The sequence below is a fragment of the Rhagoletis pomonella genome, unplaced genomic scaffold (genome assembly GCF_013731165.1).
Source record: "Rhagoletis pomonella isolate Grant_MI unplaced genomic scaffold, Rhpom_1.0 Rhpom_scaffold_00008, whole genome shotgun sequence".
Lineage (NCBI taxonomy): Eukaryota > Metazoa > Arthropoda > Insecta > Diptera > Tephritidae > Rhagoletis > Rhagoletis pomonella.
Window position 1 is genome coordinate 18687685 of NW_023458562.1, and position 21345 is coordinate 18709029.

General features: G+C 37.7%; 1 protein-coding gene across 9 annotated transcripts; it reads left to right on the plus strand.

Annotated features, from left to right (window-relative positions):
- LOC118744288 (dehydrogenase/reductase SDR family member on chromosome X) lies at window positions 1-10579 on the plus strand. 9 transcript variants are annotated; one of them, XM_036477198.1, is made up of 8 exons: window positions 2-200; window positions 513-544; window positions 608-778; window positions 7787-8007; window positions 8225-8332; window positions 9077-9250; window positions 9319-9526; window positions 9595-10579. In XM_036477198.1, the coding sequence occupies exons 4-8, from the start codon at window positions 7830-7832 to the stop codon at window positions 9989-9991; spliced, it is 1065 nt and encodes a 354-aa protein (XP_036333091.1). In that variant the 5' UTR covers window positions 2-200; window positions 513-544; window positions 608-778; window positions 7787-7829; the 3' UTR covers window positions 9992-10579. The 9 variants fall into 9 exon arrangements, with proteins under 9 accessions (XP_036333084.1, XP_036333089.1, XP_036333091.1 ...); XM_036477191.1 differs by adding an exon at window positions 842-1168 and having other exon boundaries at window positions 1-778; XM_036477193.1 differs by having other exon boundaries at window positions 2-544.
- Window positions 10580-21345: the final 10766 nt, after the last annotated feature.

A 21345-nucleotide genomic window follows, 5' to 3' on the forward strand; every position in this document is an offset into this window, starting at 1 on the left:
TCAGCTGATAGCTCAGCTGCTCATTTATTTCTTCTTTGCGCCGGCATTTTGCAAATTTGTTTGAATTAGAGGCAAAAAAAAGAGTTCCGACGAAACATTTTAGCAAAAATAAACAAAATTCATAAGGAACAACGTTCCAAGTAAAGTGAAGTGACTCAACATTCCTCTGTTGTAAAGCCAATTCGAGTGTCACATGCGATGTGAGCGGGTGAATTCATTACTTTTGTGCTATCGCCAGCGCTCATCGCACCACGAATTAAAAAACTAGCAGAGAGCATTACCCAACGCCGTGGCCAACATTGGCAAGTAGCTTCCATTGGCATAGCTTGCTTTGCGTAGCGAAGCGCTAGCTCCTATTGTTATGGAAGACGTGCCGGCAACATCGAGCTTTTAGTCACTTTGCGAGTTTCTCGGCGATTGGTTGTGGTGGGAGCTTATGAATGTTATAGCGCGGCGACGGAACTTGATGTTATAATTTATTTGTTGTTATCCATACCTGCGCTTTTTTTTAGCGATATTTGTTTACGAACGCAGGCGCAGCCAGGTAACATATTGTACTAAGTGCTAAGTGCTTAAGCGTTGATGAGAAAATTAAGAAACTCAATAGTTAATAGAATTTACGTGACTTGACAAAAACGTGTCTATGAAAATCAGCTATTAAAAGAGGAAAACAATATCTAATAATTAGTGGGAATTGGTGTATTTGCTAAGGCAGACTCAGTATTAACTCGAAAGAGGAACAGCGATAATACATTATTGTCACTATCGCCACAACAAGGTATGTATGTATTACAATGTATTTGTGAATATTACTAACGATGGAAATGTAATCAACTTTTAGCTAAGGCCACTAGGCTAGCTCCGTCTAGCTTATATCTGTAGTCTATATTTACATACATGTGAACATGTCTCAACGCACTGCTTCATCCCGCATGCAAAACTAATTTAAGTAAATTTTCGAATGCCAAATGTTAAAAGACCCTAAAAAAAATCGCTAAAAGCCAACTGAACAGCACTGAAACCCACATACACATTTATAGCTGTGGATATTCGTTTGTGCCTTTAGATATGCAGGTGCATATGTGGCCTCTCATGTATTAATTGGGGGAAAAAAGAAAGTTTATTGCTGCTTCTTCAGCGTTTTTACCGCCACGAGTGTGAATAAGTAGTACGTATGTTTGTATTTCTGTCTACCTACATTTTTTTAGTTTCTTTCGGTTTACGAGCGTTGAAGCTCGCTTTATCAGCTTATACACACGCACTCAAACATTGCTTCACGCCATCCTATTCCATGGCGATTAGCTCGGATTTATGTCAAGCAAAAGTGTTTTTGAATGGCTTGCTTTGATGACTTTAAGTAGCTTCTAATTCTTATTTAGCAGTAAATTTAAAACAAAAAATAGCGACGTTTGTACATAAATATTCCCTGTTTTCGCTGTTGCTGTGATAGATTTTATGTACTTAAGTACATCCCATAATTTTAAGAAATTCTGCGCAAAAAAAATTAATTTTTAAATTGCTTTAAAGCTTTGAATAGTAAAAATTAATACGTATTTTATTCTGGTGAGGTACTGGCAATCGATACAGCTATGAAATTTACACAACAAAGAAGAGAAGGAGGCGGCATGCTTAACTTTTTATTCGTATTTTTTGGATTATGACACTATTGAAATAAATGAGCGATAAGTAGATAAAAATTTCCTTAATGCTGATTTTTAAAACAATAAAAAAAAAAATGTTTCCCTTTTGTCAGCAGTAATCCGAACCGCATTTGCTAACCAATTGCCTTTTCGTCATCAGGAACCTGTTAACAATTGCTTAACCAATTTCTAAAATCACTCTTTCGTTCTTGTTCACCTGCTGCCAATGAACTCTAAACATTTTCTTCGCTACACCTTTTCAATTTATACAACTGTTCCTCATACCTAACTCTACTGTTCTTGGCACTATGCCAATGCTAGTCAGCATTAATTGGTTTATTGGCCATATTCGTGTGCTGATTGTTTATTTCTTTGTTAACGTATTCATATGCTGAGTTTCATTCACATATGTATGCCCTTTCAGCCATATATTTGCAATGCAAAATTTGCATTTGCTTTTTTTAAACACTTTTTTCTTCACGGAAATTGAGAGAGTTATTTTTTTTTTTGTGTGTGCATTTTGGTCTGTTTTCCATTTTAAATTTCTACTTTAGCTTATTAACTTTTGCATTTATACGCACACAAATACATACATACATATATACAACCCAATAAACATTGTGGCGAACGTTCGAAAAAGACACTGGATATCCAATATGCACATCGAACTGAGAACGGACTCATAACCAACCGTAGTACACTCCAAAGGGGTTCGAAATAAAATGAAAACCATAGTAACAAGAGATAAAGTGAAGTCCAGCTCATTCTCGAAGGAAAATATAAGAAAATCACCCTCTCTCATTAAAATTTCAATTCGATAATGGACTGGATCTCGAATTCATAACGAAGGGAAAATATATTGGGTAACGAATGTTCCGTTTTTCTGGAGAATAGCCTAGTTCTCGAAGCGAATACTTGAAAAAATATTAGTTTTCCAAACATTTTCGAATTGTTAACGAAGCCTAATGTTTATTGGGAATGTATGTTCATATGTACCCAGTCGGAAATTTCATCATGTATGTCTTTTAGGATGTATACAAAGATGCATGCTGACGTAAAAGCTTTGGCTTTATTTAAGCTCTCCATTTTGTAGCTGCTAACTAAAAAGAAATCGGACGTGGGCATCCCAATGACAGTAAACGGATTATGTTTGCGCTCTCGGTTGGAGCTTCCAACGTATAAGATCATGGACACATGCTTACCAACATCCCGAATCCTGATCATGTAATGCCCATTGAAACATTCTTCTTTGCACGACCCTGGCGTGGAAAAATATGCATTCTGGAATGGCCTAAGACCATAAATTTCTAGGTATATGACTATACATGACCGGTTCCGACGGGGTAGGTGCGTACTTTCCATTTGTGTGTTCACGCCAACATTACAGCGAGCGCTAAAATTATTTACAAGTTAAGCAAAGTTTAAACATTAAATCTGGCGCTTTATTATTTCTGCGACACCCAAAAGGGTCAGCTAATTATTTTCTCAATCCAGTTTTTGACATAAAAACCTCAGTAGTACATGGGAGTTACAGGCAAGTTTCCCGATGTGTTGACCGTTGTTGTAGCTTTTTCACTGCACTGATGCAGCGAAACTTGTTTAAGGTCAATACAACTTGACTCTTAACCCAGTAATTTACACGTTCGTAATGCGTGCGCACATACATACATATTTATGTGTGTATGTATTTATATCTGTATGTTTTAAACAACTTAAGTAGTTTTATATATTTATACCCACACATCAGAGCCAATTAAGGCCCTTGTAACAAATTTTTATTTATGTAATGTAATGCCAACCAAGTGTGCGGGTTTTTAATAAACCTGTTCGGTTAATTTCCTTTTGTTTGATGCTTTAGTGAGAGCTATTACACTGTGGCATCCGTTGTCTGCGGGTTTATACCATAGAGCGCTAAAGGAACTGTCAAAAACAACTTCCGCACATACAACATTCGACTAACACTCTCTCACATCGCGCTAGAGTATTATTTAGTCAAGGATGGAGATGTTTTAAAAACTAATTTCTCTGAAAATCGGTGTCACCTTACTATCCTAAAAAGTAAGTTGGTCCTAAGTATTAGACTCTTTCTCGATTCTAAACATTATGAAGAGGCTAACTATTTAAATGCCGTTACACGCCTTCTTTAGTCCATTTATACACATGGAGACATTGTTTGTAAAACGAACGTAGCCACGTCTAAAAGCCACTGTCATGTGTAAAACCAAGCGATAGCTTTATTTTATTTGCGTTCACGTTTTAGCGGTAGTAAATTAACACCTATTTGTTAGTTTGAAATTTAAGCAACCGTGAAGTCGGCACGCCGTGTAAAAATATAAAGATTTACGCATTAGAATGCAAAGGGCCAAAGTCTGCATTTGTAAAAAAGACCCAACGAATTTGCAATTTTTTGTGGGTTTTTAAGTTTATAGTTTAATTCTAGTCACTATTGTTTGCCATAAAATATTTAGCTGTTTATGATTATTTATGATTATTGTAAGTGAACGAAAGAAAATCGCCCTTCATAATATAAATTCAAACAAAGAATTTTTTTTTTTAAATATTGTATATACAATACCTAGTTGTATATAATAATTACAAATATAGTAAGTTATAACCAGGGAACGGATTTTTAGGACTTTAAAACCTATAAAAAAGGCAAAATAAAATAACGAAATAGGCTGGAAAAGGCAAAATAAAATAACGAAAAAGGCAGGAAAAGGCACTAGCTATTGCAAAAAAGGCAAAAAAAGGCAACACAAAATAGCGAAAAAGGCAGGAAAAGGCACTAGGTATTACAAAAAAGCAAAATAAGGCACTAAAAAAAAGACAGAAAATACGAAGAACAATCAAAAAATACATTTATTTTAGAAATGTTTATATTACAAGTAAAAAGAGAAAAATTATGAACTAGTTTCATTATATGAAAAATTTGTACTTTGAATCTTTGACTATTTTATCCTTTCGAGTTTTTAACTCATAAAACTTTAATCTGTACAGTTGTAGTAACATTGAACCACAAGATACATTTTGAAGTTTTCTGGCAGCATTTTCATTCGATTTTCGCGAAGAAAAGTCTTGAATTTACTAAATGTGTGCTCGACGTAAGTTGATACAAGTGGAGTCCAATTTAAATATGGGACGTTTGAAACGTTCATATTATCAGGAATAAGGGCGTTTTCCTCGCCCTTTACAATTTTATCCACACCCCTTATTGTCTTCAAGCCTACGTTAGCTGAGAAAACGGCTTTGAATTTTTTCAACACTAATTTGGCAAGAGGTCCCTGCACTTCTATAAGCCGCATGGGCATGTGTATATTTTTTAATCTTAAAACAAAAAAAATGTAAATGCTATAATCACTATTTTAAAGGTAGAAAAGGCAAAAAAAAAGGCAAATATCTTAAAAAAGGCAAAAAAAGGCAACATCAAATGAGTATATATGGAATCGGGGAAAGCTAAATCGTGGACATTCTTAATCGAATATACTCTATCTCTTTAGCAGAAAAAAAGGCAATTTCCATAAAATCCGTTCCCTGGTTATAACTATACGAAGTGCTTTGAAACTTAAATTAAAAATTTTTCAAAAAGTGGAGTTAACCGATTTGGCACCGATGCGAGATTAAAATATTTAGGCTTCCAATCTCCCTTCAGCAGCAGCTGGATTTCTCTGGGCTTTCGATAGACATTCAAAACCTCATACCTCCACTGCTTGATTGGGCCGTATGAATAAAAACTAAGCAATTGCTTTTTCTTAAAATATCATACCTTTTACTTCAATTTTGTTTGAATAAATTGAGTAAAAGACCTGAAATTTTAAGAAAAAGCAATTGCTTATTTTAATTCATATGGCCCATTGTCTCCTGTAATTTATTTTTTGTTTTTTTTTTTTTTGAGAAAAAAAACTAAACTTAAGTGAGCACCAGTTTCGCTTTCGTATGCGTTTTTAAAAGTAAGTACTAACGCAAGTATGTAAATACTTAAACAGGTAAAGAGCATTTTTGTGCGTCATGTCAATGCTTGACAATGTCCAATGTAACTGTAATGTTTTCAAACTTTTACCACTCAATTTGAGACGCACCTTTCTTTGCTAGAGACGACGTAAATACTCGATACAAATGGTTGTGTAAATAAGTAGGTAACAAGTGCATATGTACATATATATGTATAACGGAGTATCCAGATCTTAAAACGTTGTGGTTACACCAAGTAAAATATTAATTTACATAGATTTGTTTACATAGTTGGCAAATAATGCTAAATAACTATTTAAAATGCTTTCTGCATCTACTTCACTACATTTACGAATACTCTAGTCAAAGTAACATATTTTTTAATATTTAGTTAGCGAAAAAATAGTAAATAACTGTTGGAAACGGAATTTATGAAAATTTGCGGATAGAGGGTATTGAATATAAGACATACATATGTACTCATATTCGTAAATAAAATGTCAATTTACCATTTTTAGCTTTCTTCCACGCTACAACATATATTAACAGGCCTATTCTGAACGTTGCCGCACATTTTGTAACCGAAAAATTGAACTTTTATTAACATTATTTTTATTTCCTTGCAAAACAAACTCATTCACGTCCCAAATTTTTTTTTCAAATACCGGCACATTTAAATTCAACTTGGAATAACACTCGTTCATCTTATCTTTCTCTTTAATACTTTGAATGAGTATATTTGCAAAAAAATAAAAAGTCTAGATCGGAACAGTTTTGGTCCGATTATTAAAGTTTTTCTTATACCAATCTTTGAAAAAAGTTATAAAACAGCATCAAAAATTTCTTTATACGATTCCGTTGAAATTTTTTTTATACAGATTTTTTAAGCTTAAACTGTTTTGTCATCCGATGGATTTTATTTTAATTCCTCAAGAAACTGTTTTTATTCCTAAAAAAAACCAACTGCAAATCTTAAAATATAATAGATTTTATAATTCCAATGGAAACACAGCACCAGACAAATAAAACTACGCAAAAAATTTAGGTAGTGTGCCGAACGAGCGCCACACGAATCTTAGTCTTCCATGCACCTTAGACACCTGCAACTAGCCTCGCATCAAGTTGTGTCTCGGAAAATGCATCGCCACCGCATTAAACTTCGTAACAGCTTAGATGATAGACGGTTTTGATCAGCAGCGCTCGAGATTTCATTCCCACGACAGCCGGTTCTACATTCCCACGACAGCCGGTTCTACGTACCGGAATGACTCGGGTTTTACCCGACCAACTCACGACACGGTACACCATGTAACTCATAGAAAGGACATCGCTCAAAACCTCTATGGGAAAATTCTACATACTGGAATTACTGGGGTTTACCCGTCCAAAGGGTTGTGTTTTCGACGATCTAACCCTGTTTAGATGGGCGAAATCTCGTTAACGCTGTTCATGAGGCAACTTCTGCTTCGGACTCTTTTGCTCAGGGCAGGCGTCGAGTCAAACCCTGGGCCAGAAACCTACACTTGCTGCGTATGCCAGAACAACTGTTATTCTGCCTACTAAAATTAATCTGCTTATACTATACATAGTAATTCATGCTTACTATTATTTTGCCTATTATGCTTTAAGCATAGCAAAGAACGGGTTTATTTTTTGTTTATAATTTTCATATTTTTTCTAATCACCACGTGTTTTAGAGAACAAAACAGTTTCGTTATGCAAATATTTTTTTATATTAAAACCAGTCTACCAAAAGTAGGAAGTGTTCTAGAGCATATTAATCTCTAAAAAATGGTATACCCTTCGTGATATTCAATTAAATTTTATTTAAAAAATCGCACACACTTGCAGTAGAAAAGCCGGGCGGCAGAAATCATAAACAAAAGCTCATATCTCTGATTTGTAGAGCGTGATTTCATAAATGAATGTCCCATTACGGCGCCATTATCGTTAAGATCTTTTGTGTTATGCAATACATAAATAAATATATTGAGAAGCACCACACATATATATTGAGTCAACCACAATTGAACTCTGCGCCACCACGTCATCATGTAGCTGTGCTTATCAGGCCAAGCAATCGCTACAAACTACTTAGTCTTGCACTTATCGCACTTTTTTATGCGTTTATGTTATTTTATTAATCTAAGAAAATAGAATATATAGAAAACTAAATTTAATATTTCTTCTCTTTACAGCTTTCGCATATTTTTCGTCGCCAAATAAACACAGCCGTCCAAAATGTTAACCCTATTTATTGCGCTTTTTGTTCTATTTATATTCTGTGGCTTTTATTTTGCCAAAACGTCGAAGGAGATGCCAAAAAGTTGGTATGAATTCAAAACAGAGCTGCGCTATCAATATATTGGCCTAGTGGGCTTGTATAACGATTTCACATATCGATCACGCGATCGTGTCGGTGAGTACAAGCATAAATATGTATTTGTAGAAGGTCGATTTGAATTAATTGCGATAATTAATAAAAAACAAAAATACATTGTTATTACAACTAAAATTTTAGTAGTCACTTTTAATCAACATAAAAATTTTAATTACTTCAATTAGTACGCCACTATTTTGCTGTTAATTTTATATGTATAATATATAGAATACATAGATTATTCTCTTCTCTTCAGCACTTTATAAGCAACCTGGACGTGTAGCCGTAATAACTGGTGGCAATCGTGGCATTGGCCTACGAACAGTAGAGAAACTGTTGGCTTGTGATATAACTGTTATAATGGGTAAGTTTTCGACTGGAATGAAAACTGTTGAGCAAACAATTTTATCCTCATACAGAGCAAGATGAGCAAATGCCCTATTTTCAATCTTCTAAGCAAGCTTCAAAATTCCTGAATATTCATGCATTTCATTACTGAAATTTGGTCTTTAGATTTTTATTTCTTAAAACAATATATAGAATTTTTCTCCAGGTAACAGAAATTTAACCACCCTAATGTAAATCAATATCTAAAGATTTCAATTAATATTCAACTTGCGCGTGCTGCGAATATTGAATGTGATATAAAATATGTCTGTAAGCTTGCTTGTCTTCAAACCTGCTGGCCGCTTATTTCGTATGCCAACACAAAAGCTGTGCATCATTCAGTAACGACAGACAGCGTAGAATTTGTTTCAAGCATGAGAATCATACTGATTAGTTTGAGCTGCAACGACGCCAACGATGTTGCAAAAAATAGTTACACTTAGTTTGCATAAAAATAAATAGTTTCACAAAAGTAGCTATGAATAAGATTTTTCCCTACGCAGCGAAATCACAAAAAAAAAGCTCGTCACTAAACGACTGCAGCCATTCTGCGCTAGCGCATCTCTTTACAAGTTGTGCCTGAAAGCATGCTACACTTGACTACCTAGCATTCACTTTGCTTTATACGCTTAGCTGAAAAAGCGTTGCCTACATTTTGGCAGTTACTGCGCATACTCCAATTTCGCTTGACTACTCACTCACTATTCGCTTATACTTGCAGGTGTGCGTGATCCCGTCAGCGCCGAAGCCGCGGTCAGGTCCATTGTCGATCTTACAAGCACTGACGGTAAGCTCATATGCGAGACGCTTGATATTGGCGATTTGAAGTCCGTCCAAACGTTTGCAGAAAAAGTTAAGGCGCGATATAACAAAGTAGATTTGCTAATCAACAATGGTAAGTTGGAATTTTTGGTTTTTTTAATTTAGCAGCGCTGGAATACTAAAATGTAACGCCTTCTACAGCTGGCATTATGTTTGCGCCCTTCAAATTGACTGCCGATGGAAATGAGTCTCATTTTGCCACCAACTACTTGGGCCATTTTCTGCTCACGCATCTCCTTTTGCCCGAGCTGAAGGCTGCTGGCAAAGAGGGCAAGAATGCGCGCATCGTTAACATCTCATCGTGTGTGAATTTGATCGGCCGCATCAATTACAATGACATGAATGGACTGTAAGCATATTTAGCTTACTAAATGAAATAGTTTTTTTTTTTTAATAATAATGTATTTTCATTAACAGCAAACACTATTATCCTGGCACTGCGTATAGTCAGTCGAAATTGGCACAAATTCTTGCCACACGCCATCAGCAAACCATTCTGGACGCACAATCGGCGCATGTGCAGGTGAATGCCGTGCATCCAGGCATTGTGGATACTGATCTGTTTGAGCACAGCGCCACCACTTATGTGCCATTCATGAAAAAATTGCTTTTCAAAACTCCCGAGCAAGGTTCACGCACTGTTGTGTTTGCTGCCATCGACCCTAAAGTGGAGGGCAAAGGTGGCACCTACTTGAACAATGGTGGACTGGGACACATGCATCCAGATGCTAAGAATCCGGCTAAATGTGAGAAACTATTCAAATATACCTGCGAGCTGTTGAAAATTGAAGAATTCGGTAATGGCAAAATTTGATGCGCCCAATAAGGGATTTGTGACAACTAACGGAAACTATGTATGCCACCGGATTTGAAGTCATATTCATATTATTCCAGTATATTTATCCGCCCAAAACAGTCTGTTTTATACATTATAAAATTTTTTGAGGAAGTGAGGATATTTATTACCGTTACAAAAAATAAAAATAAAAATATGCCAAATTGAACAAAAATAGTGAAAATATAACCTTTAGCGTCTTTTTCGCGATAATAAGTCAATTCGCACGAAAATTTGCAAACACCTATCGATAATGAACCAATTGTGAAAAAGCTTAATGATCTTATGATTTTAATTGAAACTCAATTGGTTGTTTAAACAAATTTCATCAAAAAGTGTAAATTAATATATAAACAGAAATTAGTCTGCTCCTACTAAAATTTGGTTTCATTTTTTTTTTTATAAAGTTTCGCGCAAATTCAACACAAACATTTATATTAATATGTATGTATGTATTAGAGCAAGTAAGAAGCATTTATGTAGGCATGAATACAATCATACAATTGATTAAATTGCAATTGTATTTTATTAAAATTTGTAATAATAAAGTTTATAATTTTTATTAAAAAACTAAGGAAAACTTAATTTTTTTTTTCATTTATCAAATTGTTTACAAAGCACAAATTCAAGATAATGATGCGGAGCCGCAAAAATAACTAACGTAAATGAAATATCTGAAGTCTTTTCTTTGATTTAGGAAGTTTCAAAAAAAAAAATTGACAAAATAAGAGATATTTATTTTTTTCAAAAACAAACTCTAAAAGAGGAGCTTAGGATAGAGAGGATCACTTTGAGGGATCAAAACTGTCAAAGTTCGTCATGAATGCGTCAGGCAAGGAGTTTACTGGGAGGTTATAAAGTAAGAATATTCCAAAGGTTTATTGACCTCCCAAAAGGGCAGCTTAGAATAATAACAGGTATCCTCACAGGACACTGCAGGCAGAGGGGGCATCTACACAAGCTGGGGATATGTTCAAGTGACCTTTGTCAGTTTTGCGACTGTACCAGCGAAACACCTCTACACATCCTCACCGAATGTGATGTAGTCTGCAGAAGACGTGAGAGAAGTTTAGGCTCAATGTGGCCACAGCTTAGGCACATTCACTCCCTATCCCCTAAAGTACTGTTAAATTTTCTCAGGGAATTAGGTTTAGATGAGGTATTGTGAAGAGGGGAGGGCACAATAGCCCACTAGGTCGCGGTACTAACCTCATTTTATTATCTATATATCTATCTACATACGAGTCCAATACAGGCAGAAACACAGGAAATACTTAGGCGTTGGTCGGGGTGTGCGTCGGCCACTGGGTGCCCCTGTGGTGCTATGCCGCGCTTTTCCACCTCGACTGGGGCCACTCCTAGACTTGAGTGACCAACTCCAGGCTAAGCGTCAATCCTGGTACTTCACAAATCTAACTAAAAAAAAGATACTACCGCGACTGCTACTAAATCACTTTTTTATAAATAGCAGACCACTTTAAAAACAAATTCGCACACGATAAGGATGTTGCCCTCTTCAATGCTCACTATGTTCTGCTCCAGAACGCGGCTACAAGTTTAGCCGCAACCTACGCGCCGGTCCGCAAAACTATTGGGCCTCAGTGCCGGTGTGGTTGGTGCCCGATCAATTGGCGCTGGCCCACTAATTCTAAAAACGAATTAGGCGCTAGAGCGAACAGACACCATGGACTTTCCCATTGCCATCATACGGTGGACAACAAAAGTGCCGTGATAAGAGAAAAAGGCGGCGCCCCTATTATGCTTTTTCGCGCCATCTCTTCCTCCTATCTTTCTTACCATTGGTCGGTATCGTTTTGGCGCGAACACCCCTAATGAAGACTTTTCCCCAATGTATAAGCTCACCACCAACAATCAGCTGCTTTGCTCTTCAAGCTGAGCTTTTGTTAGCGAAATTAGTTATAGGTAGAGTTCGCTCCTATCGGTTTGAGTGAAGGAAATAAGGGTAGAACGAAGCGAAAAACAAAAAAAAACTTTGTTTCGGCCAGTACGCTACAAAGGCGCAATCATACAGGACAGAAACAAAGCAGCGGTGCAACGTGGGGTTGGGGCATCGTGTACATTGTACACCACTCAATAGAGTACAGCAGAGTCACTCCTTGCCTCGATCGCAATGACCCCTTCATCGAGTACCAAGATATGACTGTCGTCTCAGTGAACACATTACTGGAGCTCACCAACGTCTAACAGAAGCAGCTCGCCTGACTGTAGCCATAGCGAGCGTAAACCTTATAAACTCCACCACCAGACGAACGGTCATCTCCCAGTCATTTTAAGCATCGACCGCCGCAGCGTCGCAATGGTGCAAACATGACATTTGCTACTCAAAAGGGCCAAAGCCTACAATTCGCAATTTAAGTGAAAAATGATTTTATCCTTTCTGTCAGTTTTCATATTAAATTCAAATAAAAAAATATATTTTTAAATTTCTTTTGTGAAATTGGCTATGAAGGAACTACTTGCTTGAATTAATTTTTTTTATGGTTAATGGTTTTGTTCAACGATAAAGAGTTAATCATAAAAATTGCTTATATCTGGAAAATTCGTTAGGTGATTATATATATATCTGTGATCATTTGAAAGAACATCTTTCACGGACAAACAAAATAGCCTTTAATTTTCATGTCGATGAGAGACGAGGGAGAGGTCTTTTACTATGTGCCCCCCCCCACATAGTAATGTTCAAAAAGCTTCTCAACCTGGATATACATATATTGGCCGTGATGACATAAAATCTATATATATATTTATACATCCGAGCTCCTCCGATTTGTGGTTTGATGTTGTCACACAAATCTATTATACATTTTTTATGGATGTGCACAGGATACTCTCTCTAAACGTCACTGTTGTATATAGACCAGCGATGAGCGGAGAGAGCTTTAAGTCAGCACGCGCCTATACAAAATATTAAGAAAACTTTAAAAAGCTTTGCCCGCGGACAAGGCGGTGCCCATCATCGATATAGATGCGCACAGGGTAAAAGCTTTATCTGCCTATTCTTAATCCGAATCAGCGGTGACTAGAGAAATTTTTTGCTCCAATCACTCTGAAATTATATTCTCAGAAGGCTTTAAAAAGCTTCTCCCGCAGGCTGCTTCTACTTTTACCCTTTATTTCAATATCTAGCCGCCTTTCCCTTTCCGCGATACGAAAACACACCGCATTTCTAAATTTTGTAAGTTTTTATTTTGCGATAGGTGGATTTCACACGTTCATACATATACGGCTGTAGGTATATGTATGTAACGGGTGATTTTTTAAGAGCTTGATACCTTTTTTTTTAAAAAAAACGCATAAAATTTGCAAAATCTCATCGGTTCTTTATTTGAAACGTTAGATTGGTCCATGACATTTACTTTTTGAAGATAATTTCATTTAAATGTTGACCGCGGCTGCGTCTTAGGTGGTCCATTCGGAAAGTCCAATTTTGGGCAACTTTTTCGAGCATTTCGGCCGGAATAGCCCGAATATCTTCGGAAATGTTGTCTTCCAAAGCTGGAATAGTTGCTGGCTTATTTCTGTAGACTTTAGACTTGACGTAGCCCCACAAAAAATAGTCTAAAGGCGTCAAATCGCATGATCTTGGTGGCCAACTTACCGGTCCATTTCTTGAGATGAATTGTTCTCCGAAGTTTTCCCTCAAAATGGCCATAGAATCGCGAGCTGTGTGGCATGTAGCGCCATCTTGTTGAAACCACATATCAACCAAGTTCAGTTCTTCCATTTTTGGCAACAAAAAGTTTGTTAGCATCGAACGATAGCGATCGCCATTCACCGTAACGTTGCGTCCAACAGCATCTTTGAAAAAATACGGTCCAATGATTCCACCAGCGTACAAACCACACCAAACAGTGCATTTTTCGGGATGCATGGGCAGTTCTTGAACGGCTTCTGGTTGCTCTTCACTCCAAATGCGGCAATTTTGCTTATTTACGAAGCCATTCAACCAGAAATGAGCCTCATCGCTGAACAAAATTTGTCGATAAAAAAGCGGATTTTCTGCCAACTTTTCTAGGTAATAAAATTCAATGATTTGCAAGCGTTGCTCGTTAGTAAGTCTATTCATGATGAAATGTCAAAGCATACTGAGCATCTTTCTCTTTGACACCATGTCTGAAATCCCACGTGATCTGTCAAATACTAATGCATGAAAATCCTAACCTCAAAAAAATCACCCGTTACATAGCAGGCAAAAGGCAAACTTTTTTCAAATCATAATTCATAATAAACCGAATTCATAGAAATATATTCAACATCAAGTGGAGTAGCTATTGTGTACATACAATACACGTTATTTTAACTGCGTATATTTAACTGTATTTATGCACACACTTTAAAACACTTGACAGACACATTAAAATGTCATAAATTAACGAAAAGCATCAAATTTCACAAAAAAAAGCCACACTGTTTTGGCAACGAAAGCCATTGTAAAGAAAATATTTTGTTTGATAATAACAGGTAGATTATGGAGCAAAACACAAAATCAATGAAACAGTGCCGTCGAAGCACAATTTCAACACAAAATCAATCAATGCTTTTGTATGAAATGAAATGGGGGACTGTTCGACAGCAAGTGCGTGAGAAGGATTAGTCGCTAGAGAGGAGCGCTACAGACGATTATTAAAATATTGTTTATACAATTTTGCTAATTTAACAACGAGTGGTTTTCAGGCTGAAATTTTAGCAGCTCTAACCTGCGTCATATTAAACCTAGAAAAAGGTTTGAGGAGCGCCTTCCCAGTTATCTTTTCAGATAGCCAAGCAGCCAGCCGGGCACTCTCAAACAGGATGATGTAATCCAAACTGGTTAAAGACTGCTTTAACATACTTCAAATTCTGGCATAAAAAATGAAGTAGCTCTGTGCTGGAACCATTGTTTAGTCTTAGTTGGTCCTCTTCGACAACAATAATTACTTAGTGGGTACACCCTGATCACAGTAAGTACTGTCAGGCGATGGGGGCCGTAGACAGGTCAAGCTATACTTCTTGTTTTCGATACCTAGATTAATCGATTTCACCATCGTTAGATTGATAGGTATTACTATAGCCATCGATATCATTTTGGTAAGCGGCACCACTAACCACACTTACTACTACATCCCGTTTTATATAGCACTTTAAACCACCGACTGTAGCGCAACGCGATATTTAGAGTGTTGAAAAATCAGAAAAAAAAAACGCAAAAAATGCTATTATAGTGTGTGGAATGCAGAAATACAAATTAGTTTTTAGGTGATGGAACGCTCATATACGAACACTTTACTTTTACTTTAATGTCTGTCCAATTAGTTATTGTATCGATAACTGAAGAAACCATCGAAATGTCAGTGCCGCTTTCAAGCTAGCAACTGAGTATCTTTTACATTAATTATTCATGAATTTCCTTCTAAAATACAATTTGAGTGTTTTAATGAAGCTCGATGCAATTGGTCCGAGGTCATACTCGTGTGAAGAGTTTACAGTTGTTAAGCAGATATCTGACCTTGGAATATATTAATGACCTGATCTGACGGTACCTTTAGATTATTCCGAAGTTCTATGGCAGGTTTTGTGTAGTTGCATAGCTTTGTAAGGATCTAGTGGTAGCTTAGCTATCCTTATCTCAGAGTTTACTTCCCATTCGCTCTTCATAGGAATTCTTGTAGGGTTTCAAAGACTAGGGTCGGTTTTGAAGCAAAATTTTCTGGTGACCAAATCTTAGCCCCACTACAATAACGCCCCCCTGTAGTTTGGGTAAACGGGCAAAAATCCGCATTTCATTCACTTTTCTTTCCTTTTTCGGATCCATTTTCGGATTTTATGCTGGCTGGGACAGTCCAATTTGAATATACATATGTATATAGTATGTTACCTAATTGAATAATTAAAGTCGGTATTTATTACCGATGTGTGTATTCATTTCGTTTTCATTTAATTCGTTCGTTCGTACAATGGGACTACACCGGCCAAAAGTAATAAAAATTAATTTGCGAATTCCGAAAAAGCATTTATGCAGATTCTTAGCAAAATATCCCACTAACGTAAAGCAAAAAAAAATTTTATAAAAATGCAAATTTGCAGTCATGGGACGAGATCAAAGTAGATGCAATGCAATCAAATAAATTTTTAAGAAAAAAATTCATGAAATTAAGTACGTGGAGCCAAAAAATTTTTGTAGGAGGTGGGCGTCATATTAAGAAATTCTCCATTATCTTCCAAGTTTAAAAATTTTTTGCGTAAAGGAAAGAAAAGGATTTTTTTTTTAATTTGCACTTATTTTTCTAGAATTGGTGAACGATAATGTAGACCAATTTTGACGTTCCTTCAGATTTATGCAATTCTTCTTGAAACCAGCATATACTCTGAATTTCATCAAAGTCGGGTAACATTCACCATTTCCGCCCACAAGAGCTTTGGGCGCGGAAGCGCGTCGACTTTTACCATTTTCCACATTTCTTTGTTCCTAAGTGCAGATGAGCGCATATACGAAATTTCAGCGAATTTGTAGTACAGTTACTACTTTTGGCCGCAGCTTATATGGGACGGTCCCACTGTGCTTCGTAACAAAGCACTAAAAAGTATGTTAAGTGTTGTTAATACGGTTGTAAAATATCAAATTGCCGAATAATTTCATTCTCTTCCATAGTAGTAGTTATGTATGTGCAAATGTAATACCGATACTTAATTTCGAAATACCCCGTAGGGAATCAAATGAAAAATAAGGAAATTAATCAAAGTAAAATAGTAAAAAGCAGCTTTTAATAAAATTAAAAAAAAAATTAAAATTTTAATAACTAAGATCGGGGCAATACACCCTAACCGGTGCTTTTGCCATTTGGCAGCAGAAAATAAAAAAAGATAGAACAAAGAAAATGTTTAGGGTAAGGCAAGAAAGTTCGTGGCGATAAAGGGTAGCTGGTCGTGGTTTGGGAAAAAGTTCCATTCTAAAAGCGGCACGGCGAAATTATGCCTAAACCGATGAACATAAAAACTAAAGCAAGGAGTTTTATGCGGGTTTTCTAAATATTCGAACATATAATTAAAAACTCCAAATATCCGGAAAAAACTAAAGGATATTAACCCGGTATTCGGATAACGAAAAAGAACAGACATTAACCGGATATCCGGATTTTTTACGCTTACACGAATATCCGGATATTCGGATATCCGAACAGATACGAAAAGTCACAGCCCTAAAAATGTGTAAATGTGTGTACAAATTTGCTAATAATGCATCGAAGTGTTACGCATGCGCGCCAATCATGTGACATTCCTGCAGATGCATCTGAGAACATCACTGCAACGAAGCATCGACCGCCAGTACATAGAAGTGACTTTCCTTTTCGATTTACTTCGACACCAAAAGACAACCTACAACATCTGTCCGCATGTTTCCAGACCAAATTGTGTGTGCGCAGGCGCAGGCGCAGACGCACGCCATCACCCGCATCACAACGGTGCTGCAGTCAACTAACAACAATTTCAACATCGTTCGCGCACGACTAAGTGACTGCTGCCTAGAAGCGGCGTCATCGTCATTTGAACCATTGATGTTGTTGTTGTATGGTTTTGTATGGCCACAAAAAAAAATTTTTAAATATGCGCATATATATGGATGCAGTAGCTGGCTGTGGCCAACAAGCAGTTAAGCAGATGAACAGATTGTTGCACGTGTTCTGCCACTGCGACGCTGACTCGTTCACCACTGACACTCCTGCCAACGTGCCAACGCAGCTGCTAAGCGCAATCTCCGCTTCACAGCTACCACATTTGCCCAATGCAACGCTTCCACACTTACGATGTTGCTTCAGCGACTACAAATGCAATTTAATTTGTGGCAAGATAAGCTACTTGCCACTTGGCTCTTGCGTTTGCCACTGAATCGTGCAACCATTTATTAAGTTGCCACAACAAGCAGCCGGCAAATGCAAATGTGCCGCTTAATTTGCAATTTGTAAGCAGGAACAGCAGCATTTAGAGTGGCAACGAGTGCCAATACTTAGTTTGTCAGCGTTGAGTTGCAGGTAAATAGTATTCTACTAGCAACTGGCTAATGTGGGTGGAGTTCTCTCTCGCTGGCTGCCGCATCTAATCGCTGCAATCGCATCTGCTCCAGTAAACGCGCTGTGGCATGATGGTCCGGCTAATGCATTGCTGCATTACCGTACAGCTGTAATCTGCAACATGCCAAGTACAACGTGAACGCACAATTTGTCTGCTGCTCAGCGACGCGCGCTGCTGAAAAATGCAAATTTTTTGTGTTGTTTCGTACGCCCGCAGCGCAATAAATCTTCAAGTCACTTCAACTTATGCTAATACTAACTAATCGCGCTCGGTGTTGCACACACTTACACACACACACCCAACCGTAGTTGCACACCTTGTTGATGTCCATTCAGAATGAGGCGAAACAAATAGAATTGGAGCAGAAAATTGTGGGTTATTTGCTATGGCGAATATTGCTTTTTAATCCTCCATTTTGTATGTACATATGTATTGTATCTATACTTGGTTTGTTATTGTTGTTGTTGCGCATCAAATTACCCCAGAGTTGTTTAAATGCGCGTTACCTGCTGGAAGAATTGCGAAATCCGCTATGAAAATTGAGAGATAAGAGGGAGGCGCCACAGCGCTAAAATAAAATATATTTACATACAAGCACACACACACACATATGTGGATAGCCCTTCTTTTGATGACGAGCAAGGCGAGGGTTTAAAGGACTATGATTTGATCCTATGATCCTCAGGAAGACTAAAGTTGGCATTGCTGCCGCACAAGAAATGCGATAAGCAAGGCAAGGCAGGGAAAACATGGGGACTTTCGACCTGCACTACCATATAAAGGAGTGAAAGTCTGGTATTGGATCTGTGGCAGCATCTCGCTCTTTTTCTCCAACGCCACCAGGAAAGAGAAGAACAAGACGTCCAGAGATCTCTGTTATGTGAGCTTTGAGGGCACCTGTGGCGATTACAATACCAGGGTGGGCAAAGAAGGGGTCTTCGGTCAAAGCATCGAAAAATTCTGCCTCCAACACGAAATATTTATTCGATAACGGACTAAGACTAATCGACTTCGCCGGAATCCGAAATATGGTAGCATGCAACACGAGGACCCAGAATAAGATCTATCAACCTGCATATCTGTCTCAAAATCGAAAAACTTTAACAAAATCGACCATATTATAATAGGGGTAATACACTTTTCCAGTGTTCTAGACGAACCGTGGACACGTGCGCTAAACAGCGACTCGAACTACTATCTTATGGCACCCTCTAAGAGCTATAGTCACAACGGACAGCCAACATCTTCGTCACTCGACCTGCTGGCTAATAGCACACTTCAACAACGCGATATATGCGAGCTGTGGGGCCACATGTCTCGTTGAAGAGGGAAGCGAGATGCATTTTCCGTAAGAGCTTGAAATACGGGCCAGTAGAAGGAACGCCCGAAACTTGTATCAGCAAGTTAAGTGACTTTCTGAAGGTTTCAAAACCAGGGCAAATTCTTGTAAGAACAACCACTGCGATATAGTGGCCAATATTCAGAACATACTGTTGAATGGTAATAGCACTGAAATCGGTGGAGAATATAAGTCGGTCAATGGCCGCTCTCATCAATCTCGATATTTGTGTGTGGGGAGAGTGATCCGAGTGCTAAAACCGAACAAACCCACCAACAGAGAGTCTTATAAGCCGATAACCCCCTTTTCCCGATAGCCAAGACACCAGAGGCCATGTTATTTCACTTTTCAGCTCACCCGAGCGAAGCATCAGCATGGCTTCCGTAAAGTGCGTAGAACTAATATATCACTTAACCCAAACAGCCCTTAGAAAAGAAGGGTTCTAGTGCCGTTGGATTTGTCAAAGGCGTTTGATACAGTTTGCCACTCCATGTTACTAGAACACATTGAGGCTTCCTCTCTCCCACAGGGTCTCAAACGGTTGTCAGCAAATTATCTGAGTGGTCGACACTCGTGTCGGGTGTCCTTTACCCGCTTCTGTTCTCTACGCTTGCGATTGCTCGATAATGGCGTCTGTGTGTTCAAAGGTTACCTCTCCAGAATTTATCGCTTTTTCACTGCAAGGAGCCTAAACCTATACCCTACGAAATCATCAGCAACTTTATTTACCACCTGAACGAAAGATAACAGGCTATAACTGCGTGCTCACGTCGATGGCGAATGGAGTCCGTAGTAGGATGGCAAAGACGTAAGCTCCCGAACAGGCACCTGGTTTTGGTAGAACCTTCACTAACGCATGTCGGAAGGCAACTCTTCGATGAACCACCAGTCGAATACGACGAAGTCGATGTCCCACCACTCGACTACGATGAGGTACGAATAGCAATTTTCTGACTGAAAAGAACAAAGCTACTGTAGCTGACGGCCTACTAGCTGAGCTATTTAATTACGAAGCCGAGGACCACAATATGTGAAAGGCTAAAGACATCCGAGAGGTTTGATACCTAACGAAGTTTCGGACAGAGCTACTCTCTACCATGTTATTTTTTTATCCGATGCTGGAGAAGCTGCGGAAATGAATCAGCCAGGTTGCGTCATATTTATGGCGTCACCAGCAGCAAAAAATTTGCATACTATATAAATATAGAGCAATTGGCAAATCAGATCGTCAGATATAAAACAAAGTACGCACTTACCGCAAGTAAGTATGTTGTCATCTCATAGCTGATCTGAAAAGAAAAAAATATACAAAAAAATTAGAAAAAATTCCGCAATAATCGTATAAAAAGTAAAAGCCAACAAATACCCCTCACTTTTCTGTTACTCGTACGCATAAACAAGTAGTACTTGAGGAAATGCGATCGGCTGTGACGAAATGTGATCAGATGAAAGATCAAAGTGAGCTGATTTAAAATTGTATGCTGATGAAATTGCGGATTTTTGCATTAAATACTCAACTTTTTTGTCAACCTTTTTTTTTTTTGTCGCACAACGTTGAAGACAAAAGCATATTTATGTACACAGTAAATTTTAAGTTTTCGCGTTTGCAAGGCAGTGGTTCGCATATAAATTTGTCGCAACTCATCAACTTCGATTTATCTACTTAATGGCGCTATTTCAAACATACATATAGAGATAAATATACATATGTATGTATGTACATACAAATACTTTAACAAAAAACCCATCCTCACAACTCTTAGTGCTGTCCGCTGTGACGAGCTTTTTGAGTAAAAAATGTGGTTCAAGTGGTTAAAATCAATTGACAACTTCCTTAAACCCAAGTTGACAAGCGGCAATAAAATGTGGTAATAGCAGAGCCAAGGTGTATTAAACAAGGTGGTGTTGGGGCGACAGCTGAGTTTTT

Excerpts from the sequence above, each read along its gene's own strand:
- LOC118744288 (XM_036477191.1), top strand. The coding sequence starts at position 7,830 with ATGTTAACCCTATTTATTGCGCTTTTTGTTCTATTTATATTCTGTGGC. Across the intron at positions 8,008-8,224 it reads TCGATCACGCGATCGTGTCG|CACTTTATAAGCAACCTGGA; the intron begins GTGAGTACAAGC and ends TCTTCTCTTCAG. Across the intron at positions 8,333-9,076 it reads TGATATAACTGTTATAATGG|GTGTGCGTGATCCCGTCAGC; the intron begins GTAAGTTTTCGA and ends TTATACTTGCAG.